General features: G+C 42.1%; 2 protein-coding genes across 3 annotated transcripts in view; one reads left to right on the forward strand and one right to left on the reverse strand.

Moving 5' to 3' along the window:
* The window catches only part of NMT2 (N-myristoyltransferase 2), a 33,865-nt gene extending 24,310 nt beyond the window's left edge, over window positions 1-9,555 (forward strand). The window contains exons 9-12 of the mRNA XM_059818911.1: window positions 335-505; window positions 3,965-4,132; window positions 8,356-8,493; window positions 8,697-9,555. Of these exons, the coding sequence (XP_059674894.1) occupies window positions 335-505; window positions 3,965-4,132; window positions 8,356-8,493; window positions 8,697-8,717 (498 nt within the window). The 3' untranslated portion in view covers window positions 8,718-9,555. The remainder of the gene's footprint in view (window positions 1-334; window positions 506-3,964; window positions 4,133-8,355; window positions 8,494-8,696) is intronic.
* A 3,709-nt stretch (window positions 9,556-13,264) lies between these two features.
* Window positions 13,265-16,658, reverse strand: RPP38 (ribonuclease P/MRP subunit p38). 2 transcript variants are annotated; one of them, XM_059818989.1, is made up of 2 exons: window positions 16,620-16,658; window positions 13,265-14,297 (listed from the first exon to the last, which is right to left on the reverse strand). In XM_059818989.1, exon 2 carries the CDS (start codon window positions 14,264-14,266, stop codon window positions 13,415-13,417), a length of 852 nt encoding a protein of 283 aa, XP_059674972.1. In that variant the 5' UTR covers window positions 14,267-14,297; window positions 16,620-16,658; the 3' UTR covers window positions 13,265-13,414. The 2 variants fall into 2 exon arrangements, with proteins under 2 accessions (XP_059674972.1, XP_059674973.1); XM_059818990.1 differs by lacking the exon at window positions 16,620-16,658 and adding an exon at window positions 16,270-16,308.
* Window positions 16,659-17,581: the final 923 nt, after the last annotated feature.

The raw sequence follows: 17,581 nt of genomic DNA on the forward strand, positions 1-17,581 counted from the left end.
AGGACTGACCTAAAAAAGAAAAAAATAATAATAACACAAAACGCGTGAAGTCTAGGCTGTTGGCAATGGTGTCTCTTTCCCTGGAGAAATGAAGTTGTTTCAGTAATGAAATATAAAGATTGAAGTGCCCCAGACTGTCTCAATAATTAGGAGAAATGGAATTCTGATTGAAAGCCATTTGTAAAATAGCATAATGAATTAGGTGGCTGGGGTAAAGTAGGCTAATAATGCGTTATAGCAAGTGGAGTGGCTCTGCAACCTACTTTCAGCCTTTGCTGTGTATGCAGTTTTCCTTTCAACATGTTAACATTTATTTTTCTTTTATTACAATAAGGCCACAAAGACTTCAGGTTTGAGACCAATGGAACAAAAAGATACTAAGGCAGTACAAGAATTAATCAACACTTACTTGAAACAGTTTAATCTTGCTCCTGTGATGGATGAAGAAGAGGTAGCCCACTGGTTCCTGCCTCGGGATCATATTATTGACACTTATGTGGTAGAGGTAAAACATTCCATAACTACTTCATGAATGTGTATGTGAATGCCACTTACAAAAGTTCATATCAGGGTCAAGTTTTTGAAATGCAGACAGTATGAAAAATGTGTGTGCTATAGGTAGAATTTGATATCATGATTCCAAGCTTTGTTCTTTGTATTGCATTCTGTTTATGAGAAAATCTTTGGTTGTGATAAACTGCGGTGCTCTTATAACACGATATTTTAAAGAAGAATTTTGAAATCTCAAAGTATCACTATCTTGGAAATATTACAGCAAAGAACCTTATATAATTTTAAAACAACCTTCCACCTGCATTAATCCCTTTTTGCCATAGAGATATGACATGATAATAAGCAATGGTCTTCAAATGTCCTTTTCTAGAAAAAAGGAAAAATTATACAATGACTGAGATAAGGATTTGGTTTGAATTCAGTATCATTCTCTCAGGTTTCTAAGTTTCTGCAATACACCAGTTCAAAATTCTTTATTTTTAAAACCAATTTTAGGGGCACCTGCTGGGGGAATTATGTTCTTTGGTCTTCTTCAGTAAAATATATTTTTTCTAGTAAAAGAGTGTGTATGAATGTATATGTGTATGAGTTTGTGTGTATATATATAGACACATATATGCAGGAGTATATGTAAAATAGAGAAGTAAAAGTTAACATCCCTTGGTGCTGTCATGAGTTGCTGTCAGCTAGGAGTTCGATTATCTTGAAAATTATAACCTTTGTCCACTAACAAGATGGAGAGCATCATCTGCTCACAGAATCACTAAGGTTGGAAAGGACCTGTAAGATCATCAAGTCCAACCATCAACCCAACACCACCATGCCCACTAAACCATGTCCCACAATGCCTCGTCCACACGTTCCTTGAACACCTCCAGTGATGGTGACTCCACCACCTCCCTGGGCAGCCTGTTCCAATGCTTCACCACTCTCTCAGTAAAGAATTTTTTCCTAATAACCAGCCTGAACCTCCCCTGGCACAACTTGAGGCCATTTCCTCTTGTCCTGTTGCTAGTCACTTGGGAGAAGAGACCAACACTTATCTCTCTGCAACCCCCTTTCAGGTAATTGTAGAGAGCAATAAGCTCTCCCCTCAGCCTCTTTTTCTCCAGACTGAACAACCCCAGTTACCTCAGCCGCTCCTCATAAGACTTGTGCTTCAGACCCCTCACCAGCTTCGTCACCCTTCTCTGGACACGCTCCAGCACCTCAGTGTCCTTCTTGTAGTGAGGGGCCCAAAACTGAACACAGGATTCGAGGTGCGGCCTCACCAGCGCCGAGTACAGGGGGACAATCACCTCCCTACTCCTGCTGGCCACACTGTTTCTGATACAGGCCAGGATGCCGTTGGCCTTCTTGGCCACCTGGGCACACTGCTGGCTCATCTTCAGCCGGCTGTCAACCAACACCCCCAGGTCCTTTTCTGCGAGGGAGCTTTCCAGCCACTTGTCCCCAAGCCTGTAGCTATGCATGGGGTTGTTGTGACCCAAGTGCAGGACCCGGCACTTGGCCTTGTTGAACCTCAGACAGTTGGCCTCGGCCCATTGATCCAGCCTGTCCAGAGCCTGTTCCTACCACTTAACTCTTCCCTCCCCACCCTACCACCCCCATCTTCCAACCTGTTGGTCACAACACTTGTCGCAAAATAAGCAGTGCAGGAATAGATTAGCATTTGGATTGGAAATTTCCAAGGCATGGTTGAAATAGCTGTGATAAAGCTAGTGGAGAAAGATACACCCTTTCTTTTGAGTCCATGCTAAATCAGTTGTAGGCATCATATTTAGATCGTGTATTACTTTGTTTAAAGTGATAAGGTTATTTGAAAATGATCAGCACTAATGTCCTTCAACCTGCCAGCTCCTTCACAGAAGCTGCAGGTTGTGAAACTTAGTGCTCCCAGACTGCAACCTGAATTTGTGCAGGAGTCTCAGCTGAACTTAGAAACTTAACTGCTGCTGGAGATGAGAGGTCCTGCTCATCGGTTGTCATTGTCCAAGCTTAGGTTTCGCCTTACTTTGTAGTGGGTCTAGTGCTTATTGGACTCTTCCATGCTCTAATTTAATTTATTGTCCCTCCTTCTTTCTACACCCCCTCTTTCCCCCTGCCCCCGGGTTGGTTTTTGGCTTTGTTGGTGAATTCAAGCCTACGTAAGAGTCCACAAGCACCAGGATCAGCATGAGTGTGCCATTGACAGTGCCCTTTTAACTGAACAATGCAGTCTTCACTTGTTTGTTTTACATTGTCCCCTGAACTAGTTTTTCACTATACAAAATGTAGATTTGTTAGTGCTTAAAATCTTTAAAATCTGTGTGACCTGGAGAAGTTAGTATCAGATTTTTAAGTCATCTTTGTGATGTGCAGAGCTAAAACCTTAAAATACTCTGTATAATTCCTGAATTAATATTTTCATCATCCTTACTGAATTTAGTGGCTTAGTAACTTTTCTGTTATTTGTTGTTAGTTTTTCTCTACTACAGAATCTGTATCTGCTCTAAAACGATAGGTTTTTTGTATGTGATATGTTCAACTCTTTTACTGTAGAAGTACTATCAATTTAAGGATGCATGTGAAGTCCTTCCTTGAGCTCAAAATAGTGGGCACCAGTCATTTAAAAATAAAGTGAAGAAGCAAGAACAAGCATTTGTGTGTCTCCTTTGCCTTATCTTCTTGGAGATATCAGGAGACCCAATTGGAATAGGAGGAGTGAAAATCTGGGTAGATTTTTTTTTTTGTGCTCAGCATGTCAGTCATAATCCATGTAAGAATTATTTCCCATTTCCTACTAATCTACACTCTTGAAGATGGTTAAACTTCTTTAGGTGTGTGATATATTAAGAAAGTTTATGTAGGATACTTCAGATTTCTGTGTAAGTACCTTTTTTGATGATTGCTGGTCTTATTAGAATTTCAATGTGATTTATCACTGTTGTCTAGCAAATGGATTGTGCTTGTTGATTAATAATCACTAGAGCTGATTTAAATATGTTTTGTATACCAGCACAGTATTTTTTTTTCTGTTTTTAGAAAGTTGAGAAAATTGTTACTCAATGTGACCTTTGTCAGATTTAAAAAATATTATTTTAAAAATAAGTTCAATTGGAAAAAGATTTCTGTATGTTTTTTGTTTATAGCAGGCTGAGCTTGGGAAACAAACTGAAATGCTTTGGCAATTAGTTGTCAAAATGTTATTGGTGTAATAGACTGGAAAAATCTAAATGTTTGTTTCCTTTTCTGAAGTGACCATTTCAGGCTTCAATCTGGCTTTGATGTATAGACACATCCTTGACAAGAATTCAATTTCTTCAAATCTTGGCCAAGATTACCTGTTATACCATAATACTTACGGTGTGCAAAACTGGGCTGCATTTATTACTTTCTGTACAACTGCCATGTTAGCCTAACCAATAACTGAGTGGTTACTACTTATTAATTGACTTTTTTTTTTTTGTAGGGCTCAAATGGTATTTTAACAGACTTCCTGAGTTTCTACACATTACCTTCAACAGTGATGCACCATCCTGTTCATAAAAGCCTCAAAGCTGCCTATTCCTTTTACAATATTCATACAGAGACCCCCCTCTTGGACTTAATGAATGATGCACTCATTATAGCTAAATTGGTAAGTTGTGGGGGTTTGTGGCTTTTTTTTTTCTTCTTTCACACAAGTATTCTTAGGAGTGCGGCAAGGTAAGAACTGACAGGAATTTATCCATGCCATTGCATTCTGTTTTCATTTACTGTCTACCGCACAGAGTGCAATTGATAAGACATATACAATATATATATTAAAATATAAAACACTATGCTTGTTTTTCCTTTTTACTTTGAGTGATGCTAGGGAATGACGAGTGCATGAAGATCAAGTGTTTGCAATAGCTTGAATTGTATAAACATTCAAGAGCACACTGATGACCATATTCACTAAGTACTAGAAGAATGCAAAGTATCACTAAAATAGTTTCCCTTGGAGAGGAGTTAATAAGTTCTATTAAATAAATTTTTTGTTTAAACTATTTTTTATTTCTACAAAATGTAAAACTTTATTTGCGCAAGCTTTATGGTTTTATCTTGTTAATAATTGCTGCTGTAAAGCTCTGTAGATGATGTCATGTTGTAGCTTATAAGCACATCTTCATGCATGGAATTACACTGATAGATGGTTTAGTTGTATGGAAGGGAGGAGACTATAAATGAAGTTTTTAAACATAATAATTGTAAGAATTTAGTGCTGCCTGATGAAAAACTAACGCTCAGCCCTTAATCATCCTGGTTTCGTGGGAGTGCAGTGTAAACACCAATGGCAATGTAGTCTGTGGTATGGGGCTGTGCAGGTGATGCACATCCCAGCACTCTGAATGAATTCTGAGTCCTGTTTAGCCCTGGCAATTCACAGCTCTGTACAGGCTTCATCCAGTCCATGGCATCCATTCTAACAACCATTCCCAACACGCTGCAGAGCATAGGCATGTTTTCTGCTCCTCATGCTTGAAGCTTGCCCCTCCCAGCTGAAGTGTTGCTGCTGCGCGGCTTGTGGTATTACACCTACCAGATGAGTGCTCAATGCAAGCAAATGCTAGCTGTGCTCCAGCCGACCATGTTCAGAGCCGTCCACACTGCATGTGGCACAGGGATTTCTCTGTTGATCCTGTATGAAGCCAGTGATGGTCTGCAAAGGCTATATCTGTTTAGACTTAAAGCTGCATGAAAGCAGCCACATAGTCTTCAACTTGTCTATCTCAGCCATGTTCGTGCAGCACTGCAGCTGAGCTGATACCCATGACGTGAACTGCTTGCCAAGGCTTGTTGACCTATAAGCAGTATTGAGTTGAATAACTATTTGCCAAGGAAAACTCCTGAATAGCCATGGGGAATATAGAGTCCCATTATTCAGGCTCCAGAGTAATACCAAAGGAAGTTCAGAGATAGAGTTTGAAAGGTATTAGGATATATGAAGATACAGGAATAATACAGTATAATTTTCAGAAGTGGCTAGAAATACTAGTGCTACTTATTCTTAAAAGTCGAAGTGGAAGAAGGAATAAATGTTGGTCTCCATTTGAAGTGTGGCATAGGGGGCTGAGTGGCTGGCCATTCCCTAGGCCACAGATGGAAAGGGTAAGGAAGCAGTTACGTGGTTTAACTGCAAGGCTTTGCACCTTCCCCGTCTACATTTCTCTCTGAACGTGATGTGCGATTCTTTTCTTTTAAATGGATCATCATATAGTTAGAATATTGGGATTTAGACGCTTGTGGATTTCCAAAGTACCTGCCGGGCCTGTCTGCATCATTAGATGCCGAATTACATTTGCAGATCTGGCACTTGACTTTTAGATGAGGAGAGGTGGGGCAAGGGAAGAGAAATGATAAATGCATTCCAGTTTACAGCTTTTTGTTTACAAATGTATTGGGTCTGGCTGGGCTGGAATTAACATTCTTCCTAGCAGCCCATATGGTGCTGCACTTTTGTATTTGTGACTAAAACAGGGCTGATAACACACCAGTGTTTTGGCTATTGCTGAACAGTGCTTGCACAGCCTCAAGGCTTTCTTTTTCACCCCCAGTGAGTAGGCTGAGGGTGGGCAAGATGTTGGAAGGGGACACAGCCAGGACAGCTAACCCCAACTCACCAAAGGGGTATTCCACACCATACGATGTTGTGTTCTGCAATAAAGGCTGAAGGAAAGGAGGAGGAAGGGGGGATGGTCCTGGTTATGGCATTTATCTTCCCAAACAACCATTATGCATGCTGAGACCTTGCTTTCCAGGTAGTGGCTTGACATCTGCCTGCTGATGGGAAGTAGTGAATGAATTTCTCTTTTTGCTTTGCTTGTACGTGCAGCTGTTGCTTTCTCGATTAAACTGTCATTATTTTGATTCACAAGTCATCTTGCCTTTCTTCTATTTTCTCCCCATCCCAGGGGAGAGGAGCAAGCAAAAGGCTGGGTGGGTGTTTTGCTCTTGGCTGAGGACAACCCACCACAGTCCTTTTTGTAGTTTTACTCCCAAAGAATGCATTTTGGAGGTACAAATTGACCTCAGCAAATGTGCTTTCAGGGTTTGCATGTCAGTTTAATGTTGATTTTTATCTTCATATTACACTATATAAAATTAGCTTAGAACTAAGTCTAGTAAAATCTTGGCAATTATAGGACAAAATGCCTGACCTCCAAAGCAAACCCCAAAATTTTGAGGTATGCACTTAGGTTCCATGTATTCTGCATGGAAAGAGTGGCATTTTGCAGCAGGGTAATCCCCCCAAAACCCTCTGTATTTTATTGTTGAAGCTGACACTAAGTTTCTAGATCTAGAACAGGAGAGAGCTTATAAACGGAAGAAGTTCACTTCTGAGTCTGCTCTAATGGTGTGGCAGAGCTGTGGAGCAGCTGTTCTTTGAACAGGAACTTTTTTATACCTCTCAGAAGATACTAACCTGAACCTAATCTGCTGATGTTTAGATACTGAATTAAAACTACATCTGTAGACTTTATCATTTATTTGAATTTTGAGTGCTTAATTGCAGAGCTTCATTAGTGTGTCTGTACCTACAGTGTGTCTCTATTGTCCCCTGCTTCCCTTCCTGCCTGCTGAGATTTCTGTTACTGTCTCTTACTAACTTGGAATATTTAAAAAATTACTTCCTTAGATGCCAAGTGTCAACTCCTTGCCACCTTATTTGTCTTGTTTCTGTGTGTTTTTCACAGCACATTTAACTTAGCATAGCTTCATCTGCACACAGAAAGATCTTTGTGTAAGGTAGTGGGGAACCTTACTAAACTTGCTGTCGGTGCTTTGTGACTTTCTTTTAAATAGTCCTAAATTGATTGAGAGCTTAAAATGCTCTTTTTCTTCAATCTCCTTTTTTCCTAATATGGGGTGCTTATTTAAAAGGAAAAAAAATACATCCATTTTTTTATACTGAGTAAAGAACGTTCCTTACCATCATCTTGTGCTTAAGTAACTCAGCATTATTGTTTTGTAACTTATTTTTATCTTAGAGTATAGAAAGTCTTGCTGGCCCACTGCCTTTGTGCTGTTAAGACTCCAAGATCTTAGGTCAGACTCCCTTGCAGTTAATTGCAAATAAATGGACTTTTACATACAGACCCCCAAATACAGCTATTCACATGTGATGATTGTCACTGTGATGGCTTAGCTGACCTTGTTTTTATGTTGCTTGTTAAGAGTTCAGAGTGAGTTGGGATTTGAGTGTGTTTGTGTTGCCGCACAAAACCCTGAGACTAATTCGGCTATGTGGCTGTTCTGAGAGCAAAATGGCTCTTTGAGTGGTGAATTTGGGAGGTTGATGAAAAGAGGAGTCAGTAGAGGGTGCACGAGTAGGGGAGGGAGAGTAACATGTGAAAGATTGGAGTTCTAAAGACAATGACATTTCAGAAAAGGACCAAGTCACAAAAATACAACGTTTATCGTTAACAGAACGATAAATGGCTGAAGAACACCATAAGCTGTATTTATGCAGCTTTAACTGGAATAGGCCATGTGTGTCAAAACACTGTATGTGACTGTAGAAAATGCGTATCTATAAGGATAAAATAATGGGTGATGCTTTAGGGACTCTTCAGACTTTTACCCCTAAAAGTGGCTTTAAAATTCCTACCCTTTTGGAGATAATCTTCAAGAAAAGTTGTGCCTTATACTTCACTTTTTATTGGGAAAATTTCTTTGTGTGTGTACCTAATTAAAAGGCAAGATTTATTCCCTTGTCTTTTTTTCCACTTAATTAGCCTAGTCTACTGGATATTGTATGCCACTGTGTAAAGTATCATTTGTGCGTCATTTGAAACTTTAAAAAGTAAAATTTAAAAAATGTTTTGCTATTGCCAGAAAGGATTTGATGTGTTCAATGCACTAGACTTAATGGAAAACAAAACATTCCTGGAAAAACTCAAGTTTGGGATTGGAGATGGAAATTTGCAGTATTATTTGTACAACTGGAGGTGTCCCGGCATGGAATCCGAAAAGGTAAGGGAGAAAAAAAGAGCTTCTGAGTTCTGTTAGGTATAATGGTACATTAATGTACAATGGTCAAAATGAGCAGAAGTTTTAAAAGAACTTTTTTTTAATTGGTCATATTTAAGATCCATAATTGAGGTGCAGAAAACTAATGATGTTTAGATTTATTGCCATACTTGAACTAAAATACAGTATTTTTCTTCTTCCTTTAGGTTGGTCTTGTATTGCAATGAGGACACTTATGTTTCTAGAACTCTGAGGTCATCGTTTCAGTTAATTTGATCTCCATAACTCTTGGAACGGTATTGTTCAAGAGGAGTAAAAGCACAACGTCAGTGATACTGAAATAGTCCATTAAACCTGAACAATGAAGACATCCGTATGTGACCAAATTTATGCATTTTCAGATAGATCAGAAGGTCCATGAAACTTTTATTGTCCATGAAAAGAATAAAAGCACATTCATTTAAGTTTCAAAGCTTAGCTTGCACCTTGATGAGAAGAAGGTATTTTTTTTCCACTCTGTAGAAAAGACTGTTTTGTACAAACTGAACTTCAGTGGTGGATTAGGGCACAAAAATATTTGCTATTATGTGGATGAACTGCTGCATTTCTATTTATTAAGTGGTGGTGTTATGTTTGTCAGTGTAACAGAATGAAGGATACAAACTTGAGTATCTTTGCTTATTTACTTCACATGGATATCATCATTTGGGGGAAAATCATGAAGTACGATATGTTTGTAGCTCTATGAAAGTCCTGGATGTTTTTGTAACTGGAGCAGTATGACAATGTACTGGTTTAACTAGTGCATTTGTTTCTCCATAAGCAACGCTGCCAAATCAATAAAAATACAGATTTGTACTTTGATCTTAAATAGATCAGTGGATTGATTTAACAGTATCGCACTGTTCAGTGCAGGTGTTATCTATGTTGCCGGAATGATAATACATTACTGTACTTAATTTACAGTTGTGGCACAAAACCTTAGTTTTTCCTCAGTAGAATAACATCAGCCTGTGTGTAAAACTAAGAATTTCAGTAGTGCTATCAGGATATTTATAGTTTGAATGTTTTCAACGCTTCTGCGAAATTGCACATATTCCTTTGTCTACTTGGATTTCCTATGAAGTCTGTAATTCTAATGAAAAGTATCTTGTGTAAATACGTATTCATAAATTGTTCCTGGTAGTGTTTTTATCCTGACTTTGGAACAAGAAGTTTTGCTATATATGTGGCTGGTAATCAGAAGAGAAATGCTCTACCCTCAGTCCTTGGAAATCTTTGTACTGTGCTTCCTGAAACATAGGAGGGCTGATCTTTGTTGTTGGGGGGAGCTGTTTTAATTCCCTCATGAATGCTCGGCAACCAGAGTGGCTTCTGAAGCACTTCTATATGCATTCCAGCATAGTGTCATAGCTAGATATGACAGCAGTTCTTTCAGCTCACGGATGCTGCAGTAACATGAGCACCAAGAAAATCTGCAGTAAGAAACTGTTTTAGTTGAAAGTGCCAAATTGTGGTAGTGAAGCCTCTGTGCTGTGAGCATCTTTTGAATGTGACTTGAATATCTCATGAAATGCAAATGTCTAAACTTTCCTTTTAAACATGTCTGTAATTCTGATAGCAGATCTTGCTGGAAGTTGAATTCTGTACCTGAAAACATCAATTTAGATGAAGATAAATTTGTCTGTTCTTCATAACTGCTAGCCCTACCCCCCTCCTTAGAGCAGTGGGGTTTTTCTTTCCTCCTGCTCCTTTTCCAATGTGTGAATGGTTTGTGGTTTGGTTTGGTTTCTTTTTCTTCTTGAATTGTGGTGAGAGGATTCTGCCCTAGAGACAGTGATAAATACTTTCCCTTATTGCATTATAGCTCTGTGATTAAAGCATTCGACCTCCTTCAAACAAAGGAAGGGATTGAATGTCGTTTGTCTGACCCCTGGGTGTGCACCAGCTCAGGACCTCATGAATTTAAAAGGGCTTTAAAGGAGATCTTTCAGACATCTAATGGTGCAGTTGGGCTTTACAACTTTGGCCACTCTGATACCTGTCTGCTAGCAGCAGTCATAACAGATGGTGCAGAGGGAGCTTGGACTCCCTGTATGAGGCTGGAGCAGAACTAAGTGCTTGAAAATATGAAAGTGATATCTGAGGTAACAAGGATTTAATCTCAACTTCATCAAAGACTTAAGTTCTTAACTCCCAAAAGGCAGGAAGGTGCCTTCCTGGCTGGGCATTCGCTGGGATGAGGAGGAGGTTCACGAAGGGGCTTGGTGCGGTCTGCTTTGGCTCTAAAGGTAGAGCCTCAGCAATCCTCGCTCAGCTGCTGCCTAACGTGAGGTGGGACAGCAGGGCATAGCTCTGTCCTTATGGCTAAGGTACTTCCTTGCTAAGAAATGATCACAGCCCAGCTCTCCCTAACCCGGATGGGTGGTCTTGAATGCCAGGTGAAAGATATGCTCATGTTCTCTGCCTTCCCTCTCCTCAAAAATGCCAGTGGAAGAAATGGTAGGCAGACATTTTATTTTCTCCTCTCTTCTCTGAAATCAGAAGGCAAATCCTCCCCAGTACTATTGTTTGGAAAAGCGTTGGGGCCACGATGGGACCAAGTATATCCAGAAGACAGACTTGAACCTGGATTTCCTGCAGCCTGGCTTTCTCCCCTAATCTTGGGGTAGTTGCACATGAAGGAAGGAGCGTGGCAACTCTTGTGCTGTCTTCTGGGAAAACAGTGCTATTTGCTTCTGAATCTGAGGGGTAAACTTCTCTGTCTTGTTTTGTGGCTCATGTTCCATGTTAACTGAGGGGAAGGAGGGCAGAGTCATGCTCCTGTAGAAGCTGTGCAGCTCTGTCGTTGAGAGAGAAAACTCACTGGGCCAGAGAGCAGGAGGGAAGCGGGCGTATGAGCCCGAGTGTTGGGGCAGTTCCTGGAGAGTTCTGTTCATGAACCTGTGTGTGCTACCCAACAGCTGTGCAATCCAACATGGTCTCTTCTGTCCCTGTTGAGTGCTCAAACCTTTCGGCTAGCTGTGCTCTTCACCTCAAGTGCTTTGCTGAAGTATCACAGCATCAAGAGGATGTGCATCTTGAAGGTGTCCCAGCCTGCACCCTCACAATAGGACAGTTACTCAGGAGGTGGAAATTGTAACAACTCGCTCTTGCTTCCTAAGCAGGTACTTAAGGAAAAGTTACTATCTGTGTGGGTGCCACTGTCAGCAGCTCAATAGGAGAGGCTCTTCTGTTGTTTCCAAAGTTGAAGCTGCCTGTACATTAGGCTTGCTATGAACAGCTACCAGGTAAGACTCTTCAAAACCTAATAGATGGTTTCACAAAGACTGGCAAATTTAAGGCTCACTCCACCACCTTTTCCACCAGTCTTTTGAAACATCTGTAATTTCTTTCCCAGAGTAACTTCCTATCTGCAGAGGGGACGCAAATCCCTGAAGAAAGTTACAGACCTGGCCAGGCAGCAGAGTGCTTGAAAGATGATTGCTGTGCTTATGTTCTTTACCAAAGCTAATCCTCATGCTTTGTTTAAAGGCTAAGATTTCAATGTTACAGTTAGCCAGCATGGGAATTAAATACACTAGTGCTAGCATCCCTTCAAAGTTTTAAGCATCTAAAAAGCCAAAACAAAGGACATGTATGAAGGACTATGAAGGAAGGCAAAAAACCCTCACCTCTTCTTGCCACGCTCAGCCAGGGAGGGCAAAAATTTTGGCACTGAATCTTAGTTTTGTTTGAACTTCAGGGAGCGCCATGACTACAGAATCATTGCTACTGTACCCCTTTGTAGTTGGTATCATGAACCGAAGTAACTTCTAAATAAATCCAAAACACAGATAAGCTATGTGATGGCACTGGAAGTCTGAATTAGCAAATCTCTGAAAACTACAACATGCGAATTCCATCTTTAAGGAACAACAAAGTAACTCGATTAAGGTATTTCATGCTGTCCTGACTTTTGCTTAAAATAGAGCACCAAGTAAATTCCTAGGCTGTTGACTTTGATTGTCTGAATTGCAGCACTATCCCCTTTCCTTCCTACAACACAACTGTCTCATTAGGAAGCTGTTCATAGTCCTCAGTAAAACTAAAGGAAACTCAAAAGTTACATGGTATGCTTTCAGTCTTGTAGTGGTTATAGCTGTCATCTACTTTACATGCAACAGTATATGGCTTATCTCAATTTCCTGGGAAATAATTTTAGACTCCATTTAGAAACCAAATTGAGTTCAGGTTAGTTTACATTTTCTCACGGGATGTGTGTTAATAGTTTGCATAGTCTTTTTTTCAAAATGCAGCAGTAGTAATTTGGTTTTGTTCTGTATCTGAAAATAGAGTTTTTCCTTCAGCATATTGGACCCCAGGTGTTAGATGGAACCCAAGTCTGCATACGTTCTTGACCAAAATAAGTTCATTGTTCAGCAGAGCAAACTATGAAAGTTCAAAAGGGAAGTCCGCCTGTGCTGTTACAGCTGTTTACTTGAAACAAGCATTGAACCAGCTTTAAAAGAGTTATACTGGCATGGACCTTTGTTTAAATAAACTTTCACTTTTGGTATTGATTTGTTTGATAATTATACTTAACTCAAATGTGTTCTGCTTGAAGCATGTTCACTGTTTAATGCTTTACATTAATTCCAAAGACCTACTTATGTCTCAAATTACTTTGGCATATTCATTACTGATTTTAACTCGGTGATTTCCAACTGCAAATGAAATATTTACCCCCAGGTCAAAGACTCACACCCAAGTTTGAGCCATGTTCTTTATTAAAGCAGAAAGTACCTCAGCTGAATGCAACATAAAGTTCACCTTGTATTCAAGTGCTTTACACTGTAAAGCCCAACAAAATAGTTCAGTTAGTGCTGTACTCTGTACTGCATTAAAAAGATCAGTTTAATATGAAGAACCAAACTAAAATCAGTTATGCTGAAAAAGCTTTTTTCTTTTTGCGAGGTGGTTTCTTTATCTTATTTGGATTTGGAACAAGTTTCTTGATTTTCAAAGGCTGCAAAATTACATTTGAAAGATCAAGCTGATTGCTTTCTGTACGCTTCCGCTTCTGACTTACGAGCTCATCCCCCAGCGCCACTGCAAGCTGCTCAGATTCCTGATTTTCTGAAGAATCTGTATGTGCATAAGCCACCAATTCTTCAGTTCTGTACTGAAACCATGGCACTTCCAAAGCTGGTATCTTTGGAATTATTGCTTCTATTGCTTCAGTAAATTTATCAGACTGCTTTTTAAAGCCTAGTGCTAAAATGGATGTTAAGCCAAGAAGTGGTGCAACTGTTTCACTGAGACGGGGAACCTGGCCTGCTGGTGTGGCTCGACTTGCACTCAGCTGAATAAGATGTGATGTGATCATGGCAGGTTTTGCAGACTTGCACACCAGCAAGAGAAGAAGTTCATTTTTTTCCAATGCTTTTGTAACTTCATTGACTCCAATAGCAAGCTGTCTTCTGATATTTATGTCAGTCCATCCTGGTTTTTGTCGATGGCCTTCTGTTTTCTCTTCTTTAGGGAGTTCATTGGTGCTAGCATCACACTTCCTTTCCATTTGTTTTTTTGTAAGGGAACATTTTTTCTTTTTTGGAGTCTCAATCTTTTTAAGTCCAATATGTTTAATCCTTTCTTCTAAGGTCTGTAGTATAAAATGCATGTCTTCTCCATTTATGGTTTTCCATTGAAAAACAAAGGGGTTATCTAGACATGTTTTTACAGTGATTTTCTTTGCTTTACGAAGTGTTGCCGTCCCTCGCTGAACTACAGACATCCTGAGGTTGTTTTGTGGTTTGCCACCCTAGCTGTGAAGGGAAGAAAGAGGTGAAGTAAGCTTTAGTTCAAATACTGTACTGTTTGCTGTGGACATCATCACCAGAAGCTTCTCTTGGGAATGCAGAAGAGAAACATCACATCTCAAAGTGATACTGGCAATTATCACCCTCCTAATCCTAGCTCACTCAGGGCTAATCCTTAACAAATCTCCCACAAGGCATAGACTGTGTTGCCCATTAAAAAAAAAAAAAAAAGCAGCCTGGACAGCAAGGCAACATCAGTGACAAGAGACCCTTCTGAAGCTGAATGAAAGCAGCTAGAGGTATTACAGATTAAAAAAAAAAAAAAAAACCCACACAAAAACCAAAACAAGATGAAGCACCACTCAGTTTTCACTGTTGTGCAGCTGCATTTTAGAAGTATATGACATTAAAAAAAAAAAAGCAGAATCACAACAGTAAACAAGCTCCAAGTTCCTGAATTTATTTAGCATTTTTAAAACTTTAATTTGCCTTTTCATTCATTAATCCATGTCTTGTGTTTGTCTGCATTTAGAAGGTATGATAGAAACACAGTCTGTTAAGTTATGCTTTCAGTGAAGGAAGGCAATCCTCTACAAGCCTCCAGAAAGTTCAGAAGGGGTCTTTTATGTCACCTAGACCATGCCTTTAGGGATGAGAAGAATGAAACAGGAGCAGAGAAAAGATAATTGTTCTAGCTCTGATTGATCTAGTCCAGAGTAACAGCGAAGACATGAAGGCAGGCCTGATTACAGGCCCTGGTAACTCAGTAAGTCCCCATACTCCTGCTTGGGTTACTATTCACTATCTCCTTGCTAAACCAGTAGTATCTTCACTGTTGCACAGCCAAGCTTATAGGGTAAGAGCAGCTCAGGTGTCAAGTCAGGAAAAATATGACGTGACTCTCTCTCCTACATTTCCTAGTTACTTACCCAAGTAGGCATATGGATAGCATTTATGTACACCTCTTGAGTGGCAGCCTTTAGATATTTACAAAATACCACTTTGCTAGTCCTCTCAGTTCTCTGTGTACTGGTAGTCAGCTACCTTGATATAAAAAAAAAAGACAAACCCCATCTTCACTGAAATTCTCGCCGACAGTATGTACTGCCATAAAGTAACCTCTATCCGGAGGGATTTTCCATCAATTAAACCCTCACCTGGGAGCCAGCAGGTGAAACGCATTGAATGGAGTTGTATCAATGCAATGCAAGCTATGAAGCTGTTATCCACAATGAGACTCAAAGCCACAGAAGTAGTTTTCGCAGAACAGTAAAACTAAGGAAGTATTTCAAAATACAACAAAGCGCTATGTCCCTCTCTCAGAAGAGCCTATGAAATGCCCTGCAGGGCCACCCAGGCAATGGTCCATCCAGCCCAGTTGTCTGCCTCCAACACCGGGAACTGGAGAAACTGTTTTGGGAGGGCAAAGCTGCTACTTCCCTTTGCTCCCAAGCACCCAGAATGGCTGCATCAGGGATGCAAGATGGAAGATCTGCAGACTTGTTTTATTAGTCCTTTATGGAGCTATCGTCCATGCAGTTATTTAATCCCTTTTGCTTACAGTCACAGCGGCAACAACCAAAAAGTGGAAACAATTAAAGAATGGAAATGACCAACAGAAATCTGACATGTGACTGAGTTAGAAATGGAAGCTTATGATAGATTTAAAAAAAAAGCTCTGGGTTATCGTTTTTAAAAGCTTTCAATTAGAGATGCTCTGATACCCCCTTTACAGGGGGTATCAAGCAAAGTCAGCAACAGACTTGTATATAAGAAAGGAGCAAAACGAGAGATTTCACAGTTGAAAGACTGTATTTTTCTTTACAAAATGGGCACTACTGAGGAAAACAAGCATGCAGGAATAAGAAATAAAGCAACGAGGGAAAAACAAGAACCACCAAGCTCCTCCACCTCGCACCGTCACGACCCCCCCGCTTCCTGCGGAAGGGCGAAACGGGGGAACACCGCCCACGCGTACCTCGCCAGACGCCCCTCTCCGAACGCTCCGCGAACGCCGTCAGCCGGCTCCCGGCAACAAGGAAAAGCGGGATAAAACACGGCTCCAGCAGAATGCGCTGCAAACGCACCGGCGGGTCCCTGAGGGAGAGGCCTCCACCCGCCTCCCTCGGCCCCCGCACCTCACCGCCTGGCCCGCAGGAGCCGCGTCCCCGGAGCCGTCGGGCCCCTACCTGCCCGCGGAGCAGCTGCACGCCGGGCCGGGCCCAGGCTGCCGCCGTCGCCGCGGGAAGGGGTCGACCTCCCCCGCCGGGCCGCAGCAGGGCCCGGGCCGCAACCGCCCCGCTTCTGCCGGCAGCGAGCGAGGCCTACCTCCGCCGCGGCCTGCGCCGGCCGCGCTAGTCTCCGGATACACGCTGTCGGCCCCGGCACGTCGGCGCCCAGCGGGACCCCCCTCCACCCCTCAGCGCTTCCCTCGGCCCGCCTCTGCGCCGGCGCGGCGGGCTTTCTCCGCCGCCGGTGCGCGCCCTCAGCTGCCGCTGCCCGGCGGCCTGGCTCCTCCCGCCTGGGGGCCGCGTTGGAGGGGGCTGAGGAGGAGCAGCGCAGGAGCGCCTCGGCGGAAGACGGCGATGGAGAGGAGGAGGGCGGGAGGAAGGCAGGCGGGGAGGGGAGGGCGTAGCTCGGCCGGCCGGGCCGAGAAATGCCCGGCTAGCCGCCGGCGGCGGGTGCAGAGCGGAGCCACCGAGACCCGAGTCCCGGCTGGGGTGGCTCGGCGGGCAGTGGGGGCGGTGCGAGGCGGGCAGCCTCGCCGGGGGGCCGCCCGCTGCCGATCCCTGGGCTGCGGTCAGTACCGTCCAGAGAGACAGCGCGTTGCCATCTCATTGAAGGCAGCATTAAAACGCTGATGCCGGAAGCCTGCACTGGGCGGGTCTCACCGCAGGTTTAGCGCTGGCGTTTCCTCATTTCGAGTGCTACCGTAAATTGCTTTATAGGTGATGGATCTGCCTTGTCATACGTCACCTAGTGAGATCATGGCCGAGTCAAGTCAACAGGTGCTTCACAGCAATAGGGGCCTCTCTCACTGCTGTTTAATATGCGACGTATTGCACGCATACATCATACTCTGTAACTAACAGTAAGATTACAGGTAAGGACTGGTTACGTTCAGTGTTTCCCAGAATCTGCCCTGAGCCATTAACAAATCTTTACAAACACATTCAGTTTCTATCTTCACCTTAGTGCACAACAGGGTTGCATGCAGCCTCTTACACTTCAAAGAGCAGAGCTTCCCCAGCAAAGATAACAGCATCGTCGCTTCGTGGTGTTGGAGGCAA

This window comes from Gavia stellata, chromosome 6 (genome assembly GCF_030936135.1).
Source record: "Gavia stellata isolate bGavSte3 chromosome 6, bGavSte3.hap2, whole genome shotgun sequence".
NCBI classification, from domain to species: Eukaryota; Metazoa; Chordata; class Aves; order Gaviiformes; family Gaviidae; genus Gavia; species Gavia stellata.

Excerpts from the sequence above, each read along its gene's own strand:
- RPP38 (XM_059818989.1), bottom strand. The coding sequence starts at position 14,266 with ATGTCTGTAGTTCAGCGAGGGACGGCAACACTTCGTAAAGCAAAGAAA.